Source organism: Rana temporaria, chromosome 5, assembly GCF_905171775.1.
Source record: "Rana temporaria chromosome 5, aRanTem1.1, whole genome shotgun sequence".
NCBI lineage: Eukaryota > Metazoa > Chordata > Amphibia > Anura > Ranidae > Rana > Rana temporaria.
This window is the reverse complement of record NC_053493.1, coordinates 412,781,142-412,802,827: the sequence shown is the minus strand read 5'-3', so window position 1 is coordinate 412,802,827 and position 21,686 is coordinate 412,781,142. Positions and strand designations below refer to the sequence as shown.

The 21,686-nt window shown below is 45.0% G+C and overlaps 1 protein-coding gene across 6 annotated transcripts in view; it reads left to right on the top strand.

Moving 5' to 3' along the window:
• The window catches only part of PUF60 (poly(U) binding splicing factor 60), a 69,511-nt gene that overhangs the window by 15,479 nt on the left and 32,346 nt on the right, over window positions 1-21,686 (top strand). For 2 of the 6 annotated variants that reach the window (XM_040355080.1, XM_040355079.1), the window contains exons 3-6: window positions 1,955-2,044; window positions 8,151-8,201; window positions 17,091-17,207; window positions 19,780-19,941. In XM_040355080.1, coding sequence (XP_040211014.1) covers window positions 1,955-2,044; window positions 8,151-8,201; window positions 17,091-17,207; window positions 19,780-19,941 — 420 coding nt within the window. The remainder of the gene's footprint in view (window positions 1-1,954; window positions 2,045-8,150; window positions 8,202-17,090; window positions 17,208-19,779; window positions 19,942-21,686) is intronic. The other 4 variants (XM_040355083.1, XM_040355081.1, XM_040355084.1 and 1 more) reach the window with 2 other exon arrangements.

Below are 21,686 nucleotides of genomic sequence, written 5' to 3'. Positions count from 1 at the left end.
AGGTGAGTATTAGGAGGGGCTGTGGGGTGAGCACACAGGTGTAGGAGTGCACCCCATACTAGCACATTATGAAAGACTTGCCTTAAAACAAAGCCCTTCAGCGGCACTCTGTCACCGCTGCTGGGGCTTTCATCTTCACCCAGACTTCCTTTCAGCTTTACAGGCTCCTGATGATGTCTGAATGGCAGAGCCACGATGATGTCACTCCCATGGGAACCATAATCGCAGCACATCCATTCAGATAGCAGTGCTCATTGCGCCGGTAACGTCACCAGCTGCTACAAATGGGAATATCTCCTAAACAACGCATGTTTCGGAGATATTCTTTGTACCTACAGGTAAGCTTTAAGTACAAGCTTACCTGTATGTATTAGCGATTAATCTATGTTTACTACCGCTTTAATGCTTGTGTGCAAGTATTCTGGCCTCGGTAATCACGATCTATCGCAGCTTTGAAGGTCGTCAACCTCCCCCCTTATAGTATCCTAATCTTTAGTCTGGCTATCGGGGGACCTTGTCCTAGTATTGGTACCAGAATTGTGAACTCTGGCAGCCATTCTGTGCGAACCTGTGTCGTAATTGGGCACTGCTCTCACTTGGCTTTGAGGCTTGTTCTAAGACCCCTTTCACACTGGCTCACTTTGCAGGCGCTGTAACACTAAAAATAGCGCCTGCAAAGCCACCTGAAACAGCCGCTGCTGTCTCTCCAGTGTGAAAGCCCCGAGGACTTTCACACTGGATAGGTGCACTAGCAGGACGGTAAAAAAATATTTGGAGCGGTGTGTATACCGCTCCTCCACTGCTCCTGCCCATTGAAATCAATGGGCACCACGGCTATACCGCCAGCAAAGCGTCTCTGTAAAGGTGCTTTGCGGTGGTTTTTACCCTTTCTCGGGTGCAAGCGGGGGTAAAAGCACCCCGCTAGCGGTCGACTAGCGCAGCAACATTGACGGTAAATCGCCGCTAAAAATAGCGGTGCTTTACCGTCGACCGCACCCCCGCCCCAGTGTGACAAGGATGCTAAGGCAGGAACAGGGGCTGTAGTGGATAGGACAATTGGGGCAATCCTGTCATTGGCAGCTACTTGCGCCTCATTTACACCTGCATTTGAAGGGGTGGGAAAAACATGTTGTCCCACCCCCTCCCCCACTTTTTTTTTTTTTTTTCCTATCATTTCATATTGACTGCCCAGCTACCTTCATCCCACCCAGCTGAAAAAAAAATTCTGGGGAGAACAATGTGTGTATGTAAGGTATGGATGCGTAATCTCTTCTGTGCCAAACAAAGCAAACGCAAAGGGTAGGCACATGTAGTAGTGGCCACTGACTCGACTCCCGAGTTGTACATGAATTCATGATTTTTTCTTCAGTTTGATGCTGTGTGTGGAGGGGTGTATTGTGTGGAGGGGTGTATTGTGTGGAGGGGTGTATTGTGTGGAGGGGTGTATTGTGTGGAAGGGTGTATTGTGTGGAGGGGTGTATCGTGCATGGTGTGCTGTGTACGGCTCTGGTTTTGTGTTTTTTCCTGTGATAGCTGGGTATATGTTCTCACATGTGTTAAGACATCCATATAAGAAGCTGGTCAGTTCTTTGTCACTGAAGCTGCCACACAAGCAGACCCTCCTGGGCTTCTCCCGCTTCTATTTTATAGGGGTCCCCCAATGCTGGATGAACACCGTGAGTGGGAAAGGTAACCAGGCCTTGGAGGTGGCTGCTCCTCCTGGCCCAAGTCATAGCGAGGTAAGGTAGGGGCCCTGTAGATCAGAGGGTCCCTTCAGAGTGCCAACCTCGGCCGAAGCATATGCTGTGTGATGTGGAAAATAGATGGGCTGGCGGAGGCCCTTTTATCTGTCTTCTGCAAGTTTTTTTTTTATTTTCGTTAAAGACGGTGAGGAAACTGTGCTTGTTATAGGATCTTCTTCCCTTTCTGATATCATGTCACTGCTTTGTTATAGGCCAAGAAATATGCAATGGAACAAAGCATCAAGAGTGTCCTAGTAAAACAAACTATTGCTCACCAGCACCAGCAGCTCACCAACCTCCAGGTATGTATCCTGCCGCATGACCAACCAAGATCATGTCTTCAGTATAACTTTGATTGGGGAAAGTTTTTAAACTTGTCATTTTTTTCTCTACTGTCTTTTTATATATTTCAATGTTGTGATGTGAATTATTCCTGTTTTTATTGGAATTTTCTACCATTTTAGAAGTCATTGTTTTTTTTAGACTTATGTTTCCCCCTCCCCAGAACTATCCTGTTAGGTCCCTCCTGTTCCCTGCCACTGTCAGCTATGGGGTGTCTGCCTCCTTTTTTTTTTTTCTTTTTTTTTTATCGAAATTCCCTGTAAATCTATTGTTTTCCCTTCCCATGGACCCCCATGAGCTGTCCTTATGAAGGGCTGTGTCTGAGGTCAGACAGCTGATAATGGAGCAGAACAGCCCCACGTCTTGGCTTCAGATCGGCAAACCTTAGAGCAGAAAGATGATTTTGGGGTTGATTTACTAAAACTGGAGTGTGCAAAATCTGGTGCCGCTGTGTATGGTAGCCAATCAGCTTCTAACTTCAGCTTGTTCAATTAAGGTAAATAAAAGGTGGAAGCTGATTGGTTTCTATGCAGAGATTTTGCACTCCTGTATTAGTAAGTGAGTGAGTGAAAAATTGATATAGCGCTACACATGCAAACTGAATCGCCTCTGGGTGCTTGTTTGACCACTTCTCCCTTGAGCTCAGAAGAGGTGGGTTTTGTTAAATCAACCCCTTTATGACAAAATATCCCACTTGTGTATTTTGGATCCCTCTGGCTATTAGTAGTATCAGACTTACACATTTTGGATGCAGTCTACAGCAACCCGGGCAAATTTTGAGCCATCTATCGGCAGGCTGGCTGTACTGAAGTTGATCCATCGATTGACTTGAGCACAACCAGCCTGTTTTTTTTTTTCTTGCCCGTGGCTATCACAGTATCGCTGTGGGAGGTAGTTAGTGTTGATGGGGGAATCAAGCAATTTTCTTAGGCCCCGTACACACGTCCGAGGAACTCGACGGGCAAAACACATCGTTTTGCCCGTCGAGTTCCTTGTGAAGCCGCCGAGGATCTCGGCAAGCCGAAATTTGCCATTGAACAACGAGGAAATAGAGAACATGTTCTCTATTTCCTCGCCGAAATCCTCGTCGGCTTCCTCGGCCGAAAGTGTACACACGGCCGGGTTTCTCGGCAGAATTCAGCTCCGACCGAGTTTCTGGCTGAATTCTGCCGAGAAACTCGGTCGTGTGTACGGGGCCTTACCTTCAACCCATGGTTGAAGTGGGAAAAAAATAGTTTACAGTAGAAGTTCAGCCTACAACTAAAATCCCTCTAATTCTACTCAGACACAATCTAAGACTAATCTATCTAGCCCTGTAAAGAAAAATCGCTATACAGTACATACATTTTCTGAAGCCACTCCGATCTGGTCCCACACTGAGCTGTACTCGGCGGCTTCTCTGTGCAGGAGAGGCAGCCGACAACGGAAGACCCATAGTAATTCTATGAGTGATGTAATTTCCCAGCCATTGTCGGCTGTGTCCTGCACACAGCTTCCACCGCTGGAGACTGGACCAGAGCGGCTTCAGAAAAGGCATGTATAGCGTGTTTTTTTTTCTTTTTTTGCTTTATAGGGCTAGACGGGTTAGTCGTAGATTTACAGACTTTTTTTTTGTTTTAGGGTGAGCTTGGACTTTATTGCGTGGCCTGCCTTGGTGCAGCAGTGGAGTAAGCTCATCAGAGATCGGGATACTGCAGCGAATATTAATATTATAATTACGTTAGTTTAGCAATATCTACTATTGCCTATATCTGCATGTTATAAATAGTACTATTTATATCATTTAGACATGGGGGAATTCATAGCAGGACGACCGGTGAAGCTATATGCAGGTCACACAGGGTTCTGAAGCCTGTCGGAACAAGAAGGTGGGGCATCACACCTTTTTCTTAATCCCCCTAGAGTTAACTAGCATGTAATCCTTTCAGGGGTTGTCATTATCAGTTGGGTTTTTAAACCCTTATTATTGGGGCACAGATTACAAAAGTGAACTTGGAGGATTTAACCACTGCCTATTCCACCCAAAAAAAAAGTCTTACCTTTTTAAAGTGGAAGTAAACACTCTTAAAATAATCCATAAAAAAAAAAACACCTACAAGGGAAAGGCATAATGAGCTAGTATGCATAGCACTTACCTGAAATCGAAGCCCCCAAAGTACTCCTCGTTGCCCTCCGCCACCATATCCCCTTAGAGCTTCTTCCTCGTATCGCCGATCTGGCGCTGTGTTTGGCCAGAGCGGCGATGACGTGCGTGACCGGCATAATCCCAGAATGATTCCATTCAGAATGATGCTCCTGCGCAGTTGTCTACGGCGGGAATGCGCCGTGGACATCGGTGCAGTGTTTTCTGCATATATCTCCTTAACCGTGTAGGTTAAAGGGTCACTAAAGGAATTTTTTTTTTTAGCTAAATAGCTTCCTTTACCTTGCTGCAGTCCTGGTTTCATGTCCTCATTGTTCGTTTTTGCATTCATGTTGCTGTAAATCCTCTCTGTTCTGGACACTTCCTGGTTGCCTGTTTCCTGATAACCACAGTACTGGGAGATTTCTCACGGTGGTCACTAATCAAGGAGGTGTGAGTAAAACGAAACTGGATTGGTGCTGAGGAGTTTTAGACAAAGTATCACTGCTCTCTATTGGCTGACTGCCCTCTAGTGGCTCTCTGTACATCAGAGAACCAGGAAACAACAGCAAAAACGAAACTACACTGCAGGCACATTATATGATTGTTTTTTTATCTATTTTTAATCATTTTTAAAAGGAATCAGTTAACTATTATGTCTCTATGCCCTGTAAACAGTCATTTCAGCAAAAAAAAAAATTTCCTTTAGTGACCCTTTAAAGCGGTGGTTCACCCTAAATAACATTCTACCATAAAATACAGCATACTAGCGTGAGCTACAGTATGCCTTTATTTTTTTTATTTTTTTGGCGCCGTACTCAGTTTAATCCCATAGTGAAGTTTCAGACTCCCTGCGGGGAATGGGTGTTCCTATGGAGAGGGAAGATGATTGACGGCCGGCTATGGCGCGTCACGATTCCCGAAAATAGCCGGAGTAGGTCTCGGCTCTTCACGGCGCTATACGGCGCCTGCGCACAGACGCCGTGAAGAGCCAAGTCCTATTTTGGCTATTTCCGGAGAAGCGTGACGCGCCATAGCTGGCCGTCAATCATGTTCCCCTCTTGATAGGAACGCCTACTCCCCAAGGGAGTCTGAAACTTCGCTACGGCATTAAACTGTGAGTACGGGGCCAAAAAATAAAATAAAGGCATACTGTAGCTCGCACTAGTATGCTTGATGGCATGCTAGAAAAAAATAAAAAATTCTTAGGGTGAACCCCCGTTTTAAGGAGATATTTCTTGCACCTACAGGTAAGCCTTAATCTAGGCTTACCTGTAGGTGCAAGTTGTGAAAGTGAGTTTACAACCACTTTAAAGCGGAGGTTCACTGAAAATAGCAACTATATTCTATCTTAATCAATGCATCATCTACATCACTGAATGCCACATCATTTTTTTAAAAGAAAATGTATAAATACCGTGTTTTTTCTAATCGCAGTTAGACTTCCGGGATACGTCTCCCGCGGGAGTACGCGTTTCCAAGCTTTTCCCCGGGCCCTGCAATGTATTCTGGGAGCACAGTTCCAAGATACATTGTGGAACCCCGTATGTGAAATCTCTCGATTTTCGCTGCACTAAGTGACACCGCTTTCAGGAAATGATTGCTTGTGGGCTTCACAATGCCCACAAGCAAAATGGAATCTCACAGGAACGGATTTTATAACTCCTTTTTTCACACAAAAACGGACAGCGGATAATTGCAGGGACCAAAGAAGTGAGTGTACCGTAGTAATGTTAATCCCCATAGAATGCTAGGAAAAAAAAACGATCTGCCACAGAACCCCCGCTTTAACGGAGAAGTTCACCTTCTGTAAATAAATAATAAATACTAAATGCACATCTTTTTTGCAGGTAAAAAAAGTGCATTTATTATTTTTTCAAATTGCAAACATTAAAGCAAACATTAAAGCATTGCACCCGGGATCAGCAGATCGAAAGTGCAATTTGTGGATCCTGCAGACACTCGGTAAGCTGTCTGCCCGTACCTCTGATCTGGGCAGAATCGATTGACTACGTTGTGTAGTACCAACAGCTTTTGCTTTACTTAATAGAGGCAAAGACAGAGTACAGGTACAATACGAGATGGATCGGAGGGCCCTGCTCCTTGGAGCTCACCTAACCGTGGCAGTATTTTATTTGATGGGCCTGAAGCTGAACTGCATCACAACCAATGCATTTTACATCCAGGATAGGAAATGTGCAGAAAGATTTAAAACACTCTGCAGAAATTGTGAACTTATCAATGACCATACTTGGGCTGAGATGAGTGGCCGAGAACATGTGAGCGGAAGCATTTCTTGTCCGGTAAATAAGGGAGGGTGCAGGAGAATTAAAAGAAATGGGAGCCAACAGATCAATACAACTAGCCAGGTGAAGTATCTGGATTCAAATCTAATAGACAGTAGTGGCAAAGCAAATGACGGTAGCCTGTAAAGGTGTTTGAGGAAACATTGAGTATCCTCCCAGCAGGGCAGGCCAGGGGTAAGGTAGTGTGCATTGTAGGGGCAGGGAGAGTGCAGTATTGGGTTGTCTGTCTATCCTTGCGGTTTACAAAACATTGTTCTTATGGCCAAATCCATTTGATACTGATGCCAGATCTTTCTGCTACCTCATGTCCATCACTATGATATTAGGTGTGATTATTGCTAGCGGCTATCCCTGGCCAGAGGGGGGGGTATGCACAGGAGGGGCAGCAGGATTCTTCGGCAGGTTGTGTGCCCCCTTTTTCTTTTTTTTTTCTTTAAAAATACCTTGTCACTTCAAGCAAATGGGCAACATGACATTGGGTTTGATTTACTAAAACTGGAGAGTGCAAAATCTGCTGCAGCTGTTCATGGTAGCCAATCAGCTTGCAAATGTTATTTTTCCAAATATTTTATTAATTTTTGAATAAGAACAAAAATGAATATAACAAATTCACATTTTGTAACAAACGATAATGGATGCAATAAATACCATAGTTAGCATTGAATAATCAGATTAATAACTTTGCTATATATAGTAAGTTGTATAGCAAAGGGGGGGAAAGAAAAGAGAAAAAAAAAGGGGGGGGGGTAGGGAAAAAGTGTTAGTTTAAGGCTCCATTCACATCTATGCGACAAAACGCCGGACACTTCTGCCGCTAGAGGGGAGAATTCCCATTGCTGTCTATGGAGATGGTTCACATCTCATAGACGCCGAACGCCTGTCGCCTGAAAAAAATTCCCGGACCCTTTTTTTCAGGCGACATTGGCGTTCGCCCATTGACAGCAATGGGAATGCTTTGTCAAAAAAAAGTTTCACACTCGCGGCAAAATACGCCGTTGTCGCATAGATATGAATGGAGCCTTATTGAACAAGCTGAAGTTAGAAGCTGATTGGCTACCTTCCACAGCTTCACCAGATTTTGCACACACTCCAGTTTTAGTAAATCAAACCCATTGTAGATCTGCCATGGATTGTAGTATAAAAAAACAAATTAAATGATTGCCTGACTTATTTTGTGGTTATTATACTCTGTACAGTTGTTTAATATGTTTTTATGTGCATCATTTGGGGTATTTAAAATGTTAAATCTGCATTAACACACTTATACCGCATTTTAATTTCCAGAAAAAAATGTAAAATCTGCAAGCGGGAGTTTTTCTATTGTTTTTTTTTTATGTATCGTTCAACTGCTAAGTCTGCCTTGATAGTAATCCAAGATGTGGGGCTGTCCTGTCATCATCCTTTTGTATCTGTGAAAAGCATTAGACTGTGCACCACCGCAGGGGTGATTTGTAGTGCTAGTTGCGGGTTGAGGGGTCCTATAGCTGATAAAGCCCCTAGCTAAGTGAGCCCCCCCCCCCCCCCTTATCTCTATATGTAGGCAGGTTCTCTGTTGCTTGTGTCTATTTGAATCTAGAGCAGAGAACGTATTACACAGAAGGCGGCAGCAGACTGAACTCTGTCTTTACTGTCTTTCAGATGGCAGCAGTGACAATGAGCTTTGGAGATCCTCTCTCACCTTTACAATCGGTCAATAGAAATATTCACTTCTTCTGGGGCACGGCATTCCTCTGTGGGTGGAGGGGGGGATGTTTATCTCTTTAATGTTCTTTTTTTTCCAGGGTCTGCGGAGGGAGGGGGGAGAAATACCATACCTGTCCACCATCACATTACCTATTGCATTGCCCGTTATCAGAGAGAAGTGCATAAACACAGAGCGGGCATAGAAGATGGAACCTTGTTTATATGGTCACCTCTTGGCATGTAACGTGTATTTTTCCATGACGATCAAATCCATTACATGTGTGTTGTCAGTACGCAGATCTTCCCACGAGGACTGCACCATTAATACCCCCCTGTTCTAGTTAAGTTGTTTTAGTGTCTGGTGTAATACAATGGACCAAATGGGTAAGGAAGGGTCCTCCTTGCTGCATGGAGATGATGGGATGTGATAACGTATCATCTGCTCTCGTCCCATGTCGGTGAAACGGGGGAGCATGTTATTTTGTTAGTCATTTGGAGGTGTCCTGTATAACAAAGAACTGTAGGATGTGTGGCCTAGAAGAAAGCACTGTGCTTCTCCAGGTCTGTTCTCAGATACTAGCCCTTTATCTCCCATCAGAAGGTGCAAGTCCCATTCATTACCGTGAAGACTTGGGAAGGAGAAAGTGGATGGCTGCACACTGCTGAATTGGAGATCTGTAAACGTTATCGTATTAATCCAAAATTAAAAACTTCACAGCCAGTATTTGGATCTCTGATTCAGCAGTGTCGTCATTAACTTGCGCTTTTGCAAGGATGTGTGGGCTAGTTTCCCCTCTTATTTTCCTCTCACCAACTCCCCACCACCAGCAGTGCAAGTAGCAATCTGTCCTATGCTGAGCTAGCATGGTCGACAGCATGACCCTACTTGTTTGTGTGACTGGGCCCTGCTGGTTTCTCCCTATGGAAGATTTGGCGGCTTGGCTCCGGGTAGCGTTTTTCTTCTTGTTGCTGCAGCAGCAGAGGGGTGACATAAGCTGTGTGGGTGGGTAAGACTTCCACAGTACCTGGTTGTGACCCACCCATAGAGATTAATTGGCAGCTAGTCATGTAAACAAGGAACAGATCTGAGCTCAGCCCATATACACACACACCATGCCATGAATCAAGGGAAATGTAGTGCTGAGTCCATGTCAAATGTGCTCCTCGAGTATAAGTTCCTCCCCAGCAACAGCCCATTTTTCCCCACAGAGCCAATGATGTCAGAGAATAAAATGAGTTATTCCCAAATAAGGATGAGCTCAGGTGTGTTCGCAACCCGAACGCGCAGAGCCAGCCAGGAAGCCGGCATTGCGGAGTGCTAATCACAGGCAGTGAGACCTTTCTCGATCCCTGCAGCCGCGGTTCGGGAAAATGTATTCCTGCTTGCGATTTAGCGCCGCGCAGTGCAGACTTCCTGGCGGTCTCTGCACGTGCGGATTGCGAAGACACGCCTGAGCTTATTCTTATTCCCAAAGTGAGACGTTTTATTTAAAACAAATGTCACAGATTGACACTTTTTTAAGCAATGGGAGATGGCCCTTTAGAAATAAAATAAAAAAGTGGTCTAGGATACCACGGTCCAGCTATAAAACCAATTTTATTATGCAAGAAACATTTTGAATTTATAATATTGTCCTAAAGCGGATATAAATAATTAATAAATGGGGCCCCCAGGCGGTCTATCCCATAATGTGCTAGCATGCACCACTTATTAGCCTTACTTGTCATATGATGCCCTTCAATGCTCCTGCAGGCCAGGGGTGCTGCCATCATCTTCCATTCGCCATTACAGGTCCTGCCTGTTCTCCCCACTTGAATTGCAAGGCAGTAAGGATGTCACTCCCACGCGTGTGTGCATTGGAGTGGCATTGCCTCACTGAGCGGTGCCATAAAGGTACGCTGAGCTGCTCAGGGCAAATTACAGCTGACAGGTGGGAGAAGCATTTTATGACAGAGGAGACCAATATGGTATCTTCTGTCCTAAAATCCCTACCTTTTTAAATGTGCGTTTTAATTCTGCTTTAATGCATGCATTGATATGTTATATATTGATATGATAAACTATGATAAACTGATACAGGCAGTCCCCGAGTTACAAACATCCAACTTTGCATACGACTCATACTTACAAACGCAGGGAGACAACAGGAAGTGAGAGGAAATCTCCCCCTAGGGAGGGAAATTCACTCCTGTAAGAGTTATCATGGGGAAAAAGTCACATGGACATAAAGTGAGGTGAAATCTTCTGAACAGGAGCACAGTCAGCAAAACAAACCCTACAGGGTTAACCCTTCCCTATGTTATCTTAAATAATTTACCTGTTCAGACTTGCATACAAATTCAACTTAAGAACAAACCTATACAATAAAAGCAACCTAAAAAAATAAAAAACAAACAAACCTACAAGACCCTATCTTGTTTGTAACCCGGGGATTTGCCTGTACAGAGGTTTGAACTGAACTGAAGACCAGGCAACATTTTTAAGAGTTGAATGCAGAGCATCAGAGCGTTCCATAGGTCAGAAAAGAGCTCCCAAAATCGCACACAGAAAATTGGCAAGCCCCTTCACATCCATAATGTGAGTTTGAGAGACAATGGGGTTGGTTTACTAAAGGCAAATGTGACCAAGGAGATTTTTCCTAAGACCCCTTTCACACTGAGGCGCTTTGCAGGCGCTACAACGATAAAAATAGCGCCTGCACAGCGCCCTGAAAGAGCGGCTTCTTTCACTCTGAGGGCTTTCGCGCTGGAGCGCTGCGCTGGCAGGACATAATTTTTTTTCCTGCAAGCAGTGTCTTTGGAGCGGTGTGTACACCGCTCCTCCACCGCTCTTGCCTATTGAAATGAATGGAGACCGCCAGCTAAACGCCGCTGCAGCGACGCTTTGCAGGCGGTTTTAACCCTTTTTTGTCCTCTAGAGGGGGTTAAAAAGCACCCCGCTAGCGGCCGAATAGTGCTGCAAATATTACTGTAAAGCGCCGCTAAAAATAGTGGTGCTTTACCGCCGACGCCCCCATCGCTCCCGGTGTGAAAGGGCTCTTAGCTTAGTGAATGAGGTGAACCTCTTTTGACTTCCATCATGTGCAATTAAATATACAACTTTTTTATTTTTTTTTGCAGGTGACTGGGTTTTCTTTGCAACGTGAATTTTCACCACATTGATTAAGCTAATGGAAAATTATTATTATTTGGGATTTATATAGTGCCAACAGATTGCGCAGGGCAAACGTGAGGGCAGACAGTACAGTTGCAATACAATATAGGAGGAATCGGAGGCTCTGCTCGTTGGAGCTTACAATCTGAAAGGGAGGGTCATGTGATAAAAAAGGAAGGTAATGACTGTGGGGGGATGGCTTGATCGAGAAAATAAAAGTACAGTTTTAGTTGGAGGCAGGATAAGCTTATCTGACGAGAAGGGTTTTCAGGGATCGCCTAAAAGTGGATAGGGTTTGAAATAAGCAGATAGGGGTAGTGAATTCCAAAGGGTGGGAGAGGCTCTGCAGAAGTCCTGGAGGCAAGCATGGGAAGAGGTGACAAGGGAACTAGAGAGCAGGGGGTCTTGGGAGGAACAGGACTAGGTTAGTGATGTAGCTGGGGGCCGAGTTGTGAGTGGAAGCCAATGGAGGGATTGGCAAAGAGAGAGAAGGAAGGCAGATGCTGAACGGTTTGTAAGGTGGATGAGTCTGGCAGCAGCATTCATGATGGACTGAAGGCCAATAGCCTATGTAAAGGTAAGTCAATGAGGGAGTGGATTAGAAGCTTTGTGGTGTCATTGGCTAGGAAGGGACGTATTGTGGAGATGTTGAGGTGGCGATCTTTGGACAGTAAATGAATGTGGGGTCAAAAGGAGAGTTTATAGTCAAGGATTATACCTAGGACCTTGGCAAGGGGGGACAAGTTGATGTTTGTACCATCAACTTGTCCACCCTTGCCAAGGTACCAAGGGGAAGGGGCACGTGGGGGAGGAAATATTATGAGCGCAGATTGAGTTTGAGAAAGTGGTGTGACATCCAGACTTGATATGTTGGTCAGTAAATTGGTGACAAGTTAGACTGATGGAATGAGCGGAGGGGGTAGAGAGATTTGGGTGTCGTCGGCATAGAAAAGGTATTGGAAACCATGGGAGAAGCCATGAACTGACCCAGGGAGGAGTTGTGGATCCAGAATAGGAGAGGTCCAAGAACAGAACCTTGGGGGGACCCCAGTGGAGAAAAGAGGGGTGGGGGGAAGTAGAATTGTAAGTGACACTGAAGGTGCGGTGAGATAGGTAGTGTGAGAACCAACGAGGAGCAGTCAATGGAAACCAAAGGAGTAAAATTCCCTTACAAAGTTTACAGCCCATTTGCTCTTCAGTAAGTCAACCCCAGTATCTTATTCAGGAGGACCTGTTGCCTATAGCATCCGGCCAATGGGACCCAATTTAGTCAAATTTGCATACAGAGTTGCATAGTAAATAAGAGAAGAAATGCTGTGCCGTGTGTCGGGGAGTGAGCGTACAACGCCACAACCCAAGGATAGAATAGGAACCATAAAGAGGGGATTTTAGAGGATTTGTACCACACGTGAGGCAACAGAACAAAATAAACGTTTTTATTTTACAAACCCATTAAGATAGGTAATGGGGTCTTGCTTAACTACCTTGATACAGGTACAATCCGTAATATACACAACGTAGTAAACAAATACCAGCCAGACCGCAACATCATACATTTAGTATGACATCTTGTCAGCTCGGTGCCCCCGTCTCCCCAACTTTGTTCCAGCAGGGGCAAAAATCATTGTCTGCTGCTAGAGGAGTCGTCTCCATTCCCTGGGGAAAATACGATTTTTTTTTTTTTTTAAATTAAACCTTTTATTAACTACAATTTTAGTAGATGTTGCAAAGAAATCATCCAGGTCTTTTTAGCATCATAGCATGTGTGGGCACCTTAATCAAATATTATCCAGTTAGAAGTGTGTCTATAATACAAACCTTGTTTGATCAGCTAAGAGCAGGCCGTGACTAGGAGGCCTGTACTGTGATAAGGTGACTTACTGCATGGGGTCTATCTGACCCATAGTGGGTGTGACTGTCTGTCTCATTGTATGATGTGTGAGTGTCTCTTATACTGATTGTGACGTCTTCCAGTGGAACTAAACCCCACTGTACCCTGTGCAGACCATATACCCAGAACTGACCCCACTGTACCCTGTGCAGACCATATACCCAGAACTGACCCCACTGTACCCTGTGCAGACCATATACCCAGAACTGACCCCACTGTACCCAGATCAGACCATATACCCAGAACTGACCCCACTGTACCCAGAACTGACCCCACTGTACCCAGATCAGACCATATACCCAGAACTGACCCCACTGTACCCAGATCAGACCATATACCCAGAACTGACCCCACTGTACCCAGATCAGACCATATACCCAGAACTGACCCCACTGTACCCAGATCAGACCATTTACCTAGAACTGACCCACTGTACCCAGGACTGTCAAAACTAGGTACCTGCTCCCCAAAAAGTGTCCAATAGTTGAAGAGGTGGGGGGGGGCTAATCCAGGTGCACAGTGTCATTGGCCGCTGCTTACCCTAATAACATTCCACTGCCAATGTAGGTCCATAAAATGTTGAGTCAAGAGACCCATTGAGCTGGTAGAAATTACTGAGACAATGGGCATCCCTTTTGTGTGTTTTAGTTCCACTGCAAACTGCAGCACTTGGTTACTAACCTGTTTTTAAGATGAATTGTTTTGTGTTCCGATTACTTTTATTTACTGGGTTGATCCTACCATCTGGCATCCTTCTGTGTTCTATAGCCAGGTCTGTGTATCACCAGCTATATTGGCACTAGTAACCCCTCACCCTCCGGCTTTTATAATTACAAGTGTCCCGCATAAAATTCAGCATTTTAGATAAAAATTATAATCCAGTCTTTTGAATATGTGAACACATTTTCATTTTAAACCTATAGATTTAAAAGTAACAGTCACAGGGAATAGACTGTGTTACGCAGCTGACTTCCTGTGAGTAAACCTATCGAAGGAGACTGTGCATCCTCTACCTGTAGCTTACAGCCACTCGGCACACAAGTCCCCCAGGAGACACACTGGGGGTTATTTACGAAAGGCAAATCCACTTTGCACTACAAGTGCAAAGTGCACTTGGAAGAGCAGTCGCTGTTAATCTGAGGGGTAGATCTGAAACGAGGGGAAGCTCTGCTGATTTTATTGTTCAATCATGTGCAAGCTAAAAGCTGTTTTTTATTCCCCTGGCATGTCCCCCTCGGATCTACAGCGACCGCACTTCCAAGTGCACTTTCAGTGCAAAGTGGATTTGCCTTTAGTAAATAACCCCCATTGTGTTTTATCTGTACACATTGTAACGTTTAAATTCTTTAACTTTAAAAGAGAACCTGTCCACACTAGTCAATGTCTTGTAGGAAGCATCACACACAGGCTGTACTTGCCTTATGCCCAGGTAGGCTGACCGGACGTTCTGTGCAGGTTTGAAATTGCACGGGGTTCTGCAATCTCAGCAGTTCATTCAGAATGTCTTGCAGCCCCATAACAAGGAAGTTTGTACCCTGTACAGAGGTGGGTCTGGGAGGAAGAAAGTGGATCTGCACTGAATCCGGGCACCAAAAACAATATTTAATATTACTAGAACCATTTTCATTTGATATTGTATTCAATGTAAACGCCCCCATCCATCCATCTCTACACTTATTTATTAATTACAGCTACTTGTATAGCGCCATTAATTTACTCAGCTCTTTACACCTATATATTGTACATTCATTCATCAGTTCCAGTCCTCAAGGAGCTTACATTCTAAGGTCCCTAACTCGCAATTCTATATAAACATACTAGGACCAATTTAGACAGGAGCCGATTAACCTACCAGCATGTCTTTGTCCTCATGCTTTTATTTTGTTGAGAAATCACTTTGAAACCCATTTCTGGTCGTGGACAACTTGAGTAAGGGCTCATGATTTGTGCAGCATTTATTTCCTGTGTTTCGTCAGATTTGGCGACCTGTCCGAATCGGTAACGGAAGTGATGTTTCGTCGCCGTCCTCTTGCTACACCTCACATTCCTCCACAGTAAGGATACACTGAGAAGGGGGTAAGCGGACATCTTGTTACACCCAGCAGAGTTTTGCATTTTACACGTGTTTTTTTTAACAGTAAATTGAGTTTATATAGTGAATTACAACTCCGTCTTACTGTTAAGATGTTGCATTTAAAAAGCTGCAGCAAGCCTGCTGATCTTAAAGGTTTGTCCACCTGACAGAAGTTCGCTGCTTTTAAAATTCAACATCTAAACCAGGGATCTTCAAACTATGGCCCTCCAGTTTTTCAGGAACTACAATTCCCATCATGCCTAGTCATGTCTGTGAATGTCAGAGGTTTGCAATGCCTCATGGAATGTGTAGTCCTGCAACAGCTGGAGGGCCGTAGTTTGAAGATCCCTGATCTAAACAGTAAGACGGAGTTGTAAGTCCTGTATTTCACTATATAAACTCGGTTAACTGTTAAAACGAGTATAATGCAAAACTCCGGTGGGTGTAACAAGATGTCCGCTTACCCCCTTCTCACTGTATCCTTACTATGGACGAGTGCGGGGTGCAGCATGATGGTGGTGTCGAAACGTCACTTCTGTTACACTTTCTTACGGGTCACTTAATCTGATGAAAAACCTGAAATCCATCTGCCCTTGGCTCAAGAGTGTGCTTGGCTGGGAAAATCGGGTCTGACACCATTCAAATGGATACACTCTCCCTATCAATATGGATTATTTTTAATCCTCATGTTGTCGGCATTAGTAAATAGATAGGAACCTATATTATACATGCTTGTTTTAAACTTTTTTTTTTACATTTAGTTACTTCCTAGTTAATTGCCTAGGGCAGTGATGGGGAACCTTGGCACCCCAGATGTTTTGGAACTACATTCCCCATGATGCTCATGCACTCTGCAGTGTAGTGGAGCATCATGGGGAAATGTCGTGCCAAGGTTCCCCGTCACTGCCCTAGGCAATAAACTAGGAAGTAACTGAATAAATGTAAAAAAAAACAAAAAAAACAAGCATGTATAATATAGGTTCCTATTTATTTGTTTGTTTATTTTTTAAATACAACAAAACTTCAAGTTTATTTACATAAAAAAAAAAAAAAAATGAAAACGAAAAACGTATTAGTTACAAAAAAAAAAGACATCACGTAAGGAAATTCGGTTACTTCATAGTGTGCAAAGCTAAGAGCATCGTATAGGTTGGGTTCTCCCCCCCCCTCACAGCATGGCAAATTTATTTACTAATGCTGACAACATGAGGATTAAAAATAATCCATGTTGATTAGGTGTAAGTGTAATTCCACTTGAACGGTGTCAGACCCGGTACATTGCACCAGCCTGTAGAATTTTCTTACTGCTCTGTTAGTAGAGAGCCGGGTATAGGAGTCTAGTCTACCTGTGGTGCCACCTATAAATCCAGGTGTGAGCAAGGCATGCTATATAGCAGTGATGGCGAACCTTGGCACCCCAGATGTTTTGGAACTACACTTCCGATATCTCATGCACTCTGCAGTGCCGTTGAGCATCATGGGAAATGTAGTTCCAAAACATCTGCCAAGGTTCGCCATCACTGCTATATACTTATGATATAGTTCAGCTGTAGGATCTTCCCTTACAATGTCCCGCTCACTTGGTGTGCATTGCTTTCTGTCTGCAGCAGATTCCACACTTCTGCAGTGTAATCCCTAAAATTTCTCAAAGTCTCTATGAATTGATTTATAGCGGTAGCATTGTGATGTGTCGCCTTTTTAATATGAACTGTGAATTCCATTATTTATCTGTTTGTGTCTTTAGCTGTGATAAGTAATTGTCCCTTCATCCCTCAGATGTGCCTGGACTACGTGTCAGGTACAACCCTTACGCTGCCATGTCCCCAGCCTTTACCTTTGCGCACAGGTTTATTATGGAATTGGGCTTCAGCCAACTTACCTCTGATAACAGAAGCAAGTAATTTATTATTCAAACAAATCTGTGCTGCCTGCACTTAAATGGGACAATAGATAGAAGGCAAAGCATTGGTACACTTTAGTCTGTAATTTGTACATGCCAGGGGAGAGCATATGTACTTTACATTTATAAAGAATGGGACAAAACTGTGCTCCAAGCCACGTGCCTGACGCAATACACTTCTTCAGGTTACATTCAGCATTGTGTCGGCTGGAGCATTTATAAGGAGAATTTTAAAGCGGTTCCTTTCTACATAGCAATGGATTCTATAATGAACTTGGACAGATTGCCAACCGTCACAATGCCACGTGTGCAAGGAAACCTAAAGAACACGTGAGCCTGCAGAGAAAACTGGGGTTTTGGTGAACACCAACATTGTATACTTTCTAAGATTTATGTATACAGTACATATGTTTAGGGCCAGTGGTTGTCCGCTTGAAATGTATGTAGGGCCTCAGTATGGCCCCCGACACTCCCAGAGGACCACACAATAGGAGCTTGTTTTCGTGTGTGGCTTCAAGCTAGGCTGTCCATTCAAAATGAATGGGCACAGCAACAACATTTCGGTCCTTCTATATTTTTTTTACCCACAATGAAGAGAAAGCGGGAGTAAAATGAGCCCCATTGTTGGTATGAGTGCCAACAATAACTGCCACTACTGGTGTATGTGTATGTAATTGTAATGTCCTGCATTGGTGTGAGTGACTGCAGTACTAATCCCCCCCCCCGCATCGTTCCCAGTGGCTGTGATAATTACCCCCAGCATTCGTGATGGTGGCCATTATATTTACCCCCAACGTTGGTGTAAATCAGGGGTCTCGAACTGGTGGCCCCCCAGCTGTTGCAAAACTACAAGTCCCATGAGGCATTGCAAGGCTCACAGGCTGAGGCATGATGCAACTTGTAGTTTCGCAAACAGATGCAGGGCCGCCAGTTTGAGATCCCTGGTGTCAGTGGCCATGATAATTACCCCCAGCATTGGTGTCGGTGGCCATGATAATTACCCTCAGCATTGGTGTCAGTAGCGGCCATAATTGCCTCCTCAGCATTGGTGTCTGTGGCTGCCATAATTACCCCCTCAGCATTGGTGTCGGTGGCTGCCATAATTACCCCCTCAGCATTGGTATCGGTGGCTGCCATAATTACCCCCTCTGCATTGGTGTCGGTGGCCGCCATAATTCCTCCCCAGCTTTGGTGTCGGTGGCCATCATAATTACCCCTCAGCATTGGTGTTGCAATAATTATCCCCAGCATTGATGTTCAGTGGCATTGTTGTTAAAGCGGAGGTCCACCCTAAACCTACCAGAAATGGCAGATCGTCCTAATCTGCAACTTCCTATTCCGTGGTGATCTTCTGTCTTCTCCTCCTCCGCGTTGCCTCCTGGAAAATTGGGTGCGCTGTCTTGTGGGACCTATGTGTGTCCCAGAAGACAGCCACCCATTCACAAAGCCGACTCGCGCATGCTCAGTAGGAAACGGGCAATGAATCCGTAGGGCTTCACTGCCCGTTTCCGTTTAGGATGGCGGCGCAGGCACACTATCTGAAGGACGGATCGGCCGACGTCAAGGGCTCCCTGGACAGGTAAGTGTGCTTATTAAATGTCAACAGCTACAGTGTTTGTAGGTGCTGACTTTAAAAAAAAAAAAAAAAAATTACCCCCTGCTTTAACCCCCTCCCCACACTGGGGTTCAGTGCAGGGTAATTTAACCCCATTCATTGTTTTATTTACGTTCTCCCTTGCCACTCTCTCCTTGATGACGTTTGGCAGACACTATACTCCCACTGTCAGCCGGAGATCACTCTGTATGACCATACTGGCTCCATTTCGGTACAAAACACAGAGAGCATCCTGCTGCCGTTCTGCGAAATGCCCAACAGGGCACACAGAGGGACCTGGCGAGCCGTGTGTTAAGAACCAGAGTTTAGAGATGTAGTGTGACCCCCCTAGTGCATGTAATAACCCCACAGTGCATGACTTTCAAGACCTTCAATCCTTGACAGGCTATGATGAACAAATGCAGTGTGCTTGTGACAATAGTGTGACACTCTCTCCTGCTATCATTCAGAATTCATTGCAGGTGCGGTTGACCCGCTTTTAGCGGCTTTTGCATTCCCATAGACTAGGCCGTTCTGAAATGAACAAAAGCCCATCCAATACCTAATAGCCATTGTGACCACTGGGTGTAGATCTTACTTGTTTGACCTTCTTTCAGTTGGAGTGCTGGGGCAACAAGGACAGGATAGGTTAGCCCCAGCCAGTAGCCAACAGGCTGCCCAGGGGAAGAGACCCCCCCAACCCTCAGGTAATGGATCCTGCTGTTGTTATTTATTCAGACTCCCTAACCGGTTTCCTCCTCCTGCAGGTCGAGAACGGCTAGTCGGGGCCGCTTGCTGTCAAAAGCTGGCGGTGCTTGCAGTTGGCAGGTGGTGAGATTAAAGGGGGGAGGGGGGATCAGTTTCCTATAGATGGGGGTGTGGGAGGGGGGGACACATGGTTGTCGTTGTTGCGTGCATTGCTTATATTGATGACCTCTCTTCTCCTGACGGCTGTGTTCTTTCTTTTCTAGATGGCAGCTCAAAGGCAGCGGGCTCTCGCAATAATGTGTCGTGTTTATGTCGGATCCATCTATTATGAACTTGGAGAAGACACCATTCGGCAAGCATTTGCACCGTTTGGACCAATAAAAAGCATAGACATGTCATGGGACTCTGTGACCATGAAACACAAGGTGGGTACTAGGTTTAAAGCTAAAATACAGTTTTCCATTGAAAATAGGTTGTCGGGCAGATATGATTCTTAAACGGGTTGTAAAAGATCCTTGTTTGTTGTTTAAAAAAATAAATCATACTTTCCTCCACTGTGCAGTTTGTTTTGCACAGAGTGGCCCCGATCCTGGTCTTCTGGGGTCCCTCGCGGCTGTCTCGGCTCCTCCCTACAATAGCTAACCCCCTCTGGGAAGCTCTCTCCCGAGGGGGTTACCTTATGGGCGCGCTCCCGTGTCATACAGTCTGCGTCTATAGATGCAGAGTGTATGACTCGGCCGCGCCCACGTCATTGGATTTGACAGCAGCCGGAGCCAATCGCTGCGCTGCTATCTATCCAATCAACGCAGAGACTACGTGGGGAAGAGGACGCCGGGGGACGTGCAGAGCAGGTGAATGTGCTCCGGTAAGTAAAACGGGGGGCTGGGGGGCCTGTGATAGCCCGGTGTTTTTTTTACCTTAATGCATAGGATGCATGAAGGTGAAAAAACACGAACCTTTACAACCCCTTTAACACTATAGGTACACTCCAGTCTCATAATTTAGAATGTGAAATCTCTAAATGCACAGAGAACAACCTACTGATCAGGGTCCTATCCCCCCCCCTCATCTGTGAGCAGTGTCCCCCCCCCCCCCTGTCTGTGAGCGTTGTCCCTGCTTCTTCTTGTCGGTGAGTGGGGGAAGGACCCTGATCGGTAGGCTGTGTTCTCTTTGCATTTTGAGATTTCACATTCTAAATGATGTGACTGTAGTGTACCTATAGTGTTAAAAATCCCATCTGCCCAACTACCTACCCCCCCTTATGCACGTAGGCATTTTTTCAAGGGCCTTCTAGCCAATCTTGTCCCAGTCCTGTTCTCCTTTTTGGTCCGATTCTGTGGTCCATTTACTTCAATGGAAACCATTACAAATCTCTTCAATCGGTTATCACACAATTCCAGAAATCGCAGCCATATCCAAATCGTGTCAAGTCACACTGCAACCCCACTTAAAAATCAGAACAAAATCACACTGCATCAGTGTGAACCTAGCCGAGAGTAATGCCTCCTACACAAGATCGGTTTTCCTGACGGGAAAACTGCCATGTTTGCTTTTCGTCAGGAAAACCGTCCGTGTGTATGCTCCACAGCAGTTTCCCCGACCGGTCAACTGCGAGCAAAAAAATTAGAACTTATTTTTTTTTTTTTTCCTTGCTGCGCTTCTCTGCGTTTTTTTTGCTCAGCAGTTTTCCCATGGGAAACACTGCAGTGGAGCATACACACGGCCGGTTTTCCCGACCAAAGCCATCTTGGCAGTTTTCCTGTCGGGAAAACCAGCCGTGTGTACAGGGGAAAAGCAACCGAGCAAGTTCTCTGTTTCCCCTCGGGTTTTCTTTGACCGCCGGGAAAACCGATCGTGTGTACGAGGCATTACAAAGCAAAAGAAAATGCTGGAAAGTAGTCATTGGCTTATGCTTTGAGGTCAAACATAGGAAGTGCCAAGACTTGCTGCCTTCACCAAAAAAGGGAAGGCTTTTAGGTTCCATTTCCCATGTAGGACCTCCAAAAGCATAATCTTTTGCACTTTAAAGGGTTTCAAGCAGGCAACACACTAAGAAGAACAAAATGTGTTGATTATCTGTTATTTTGGAAAACCTTATCAGCTTGACTGCAGCAAAGATGCAGAGACCAGTTATCTGTACACATCACACAACAAAAGATACCAGAAGAAA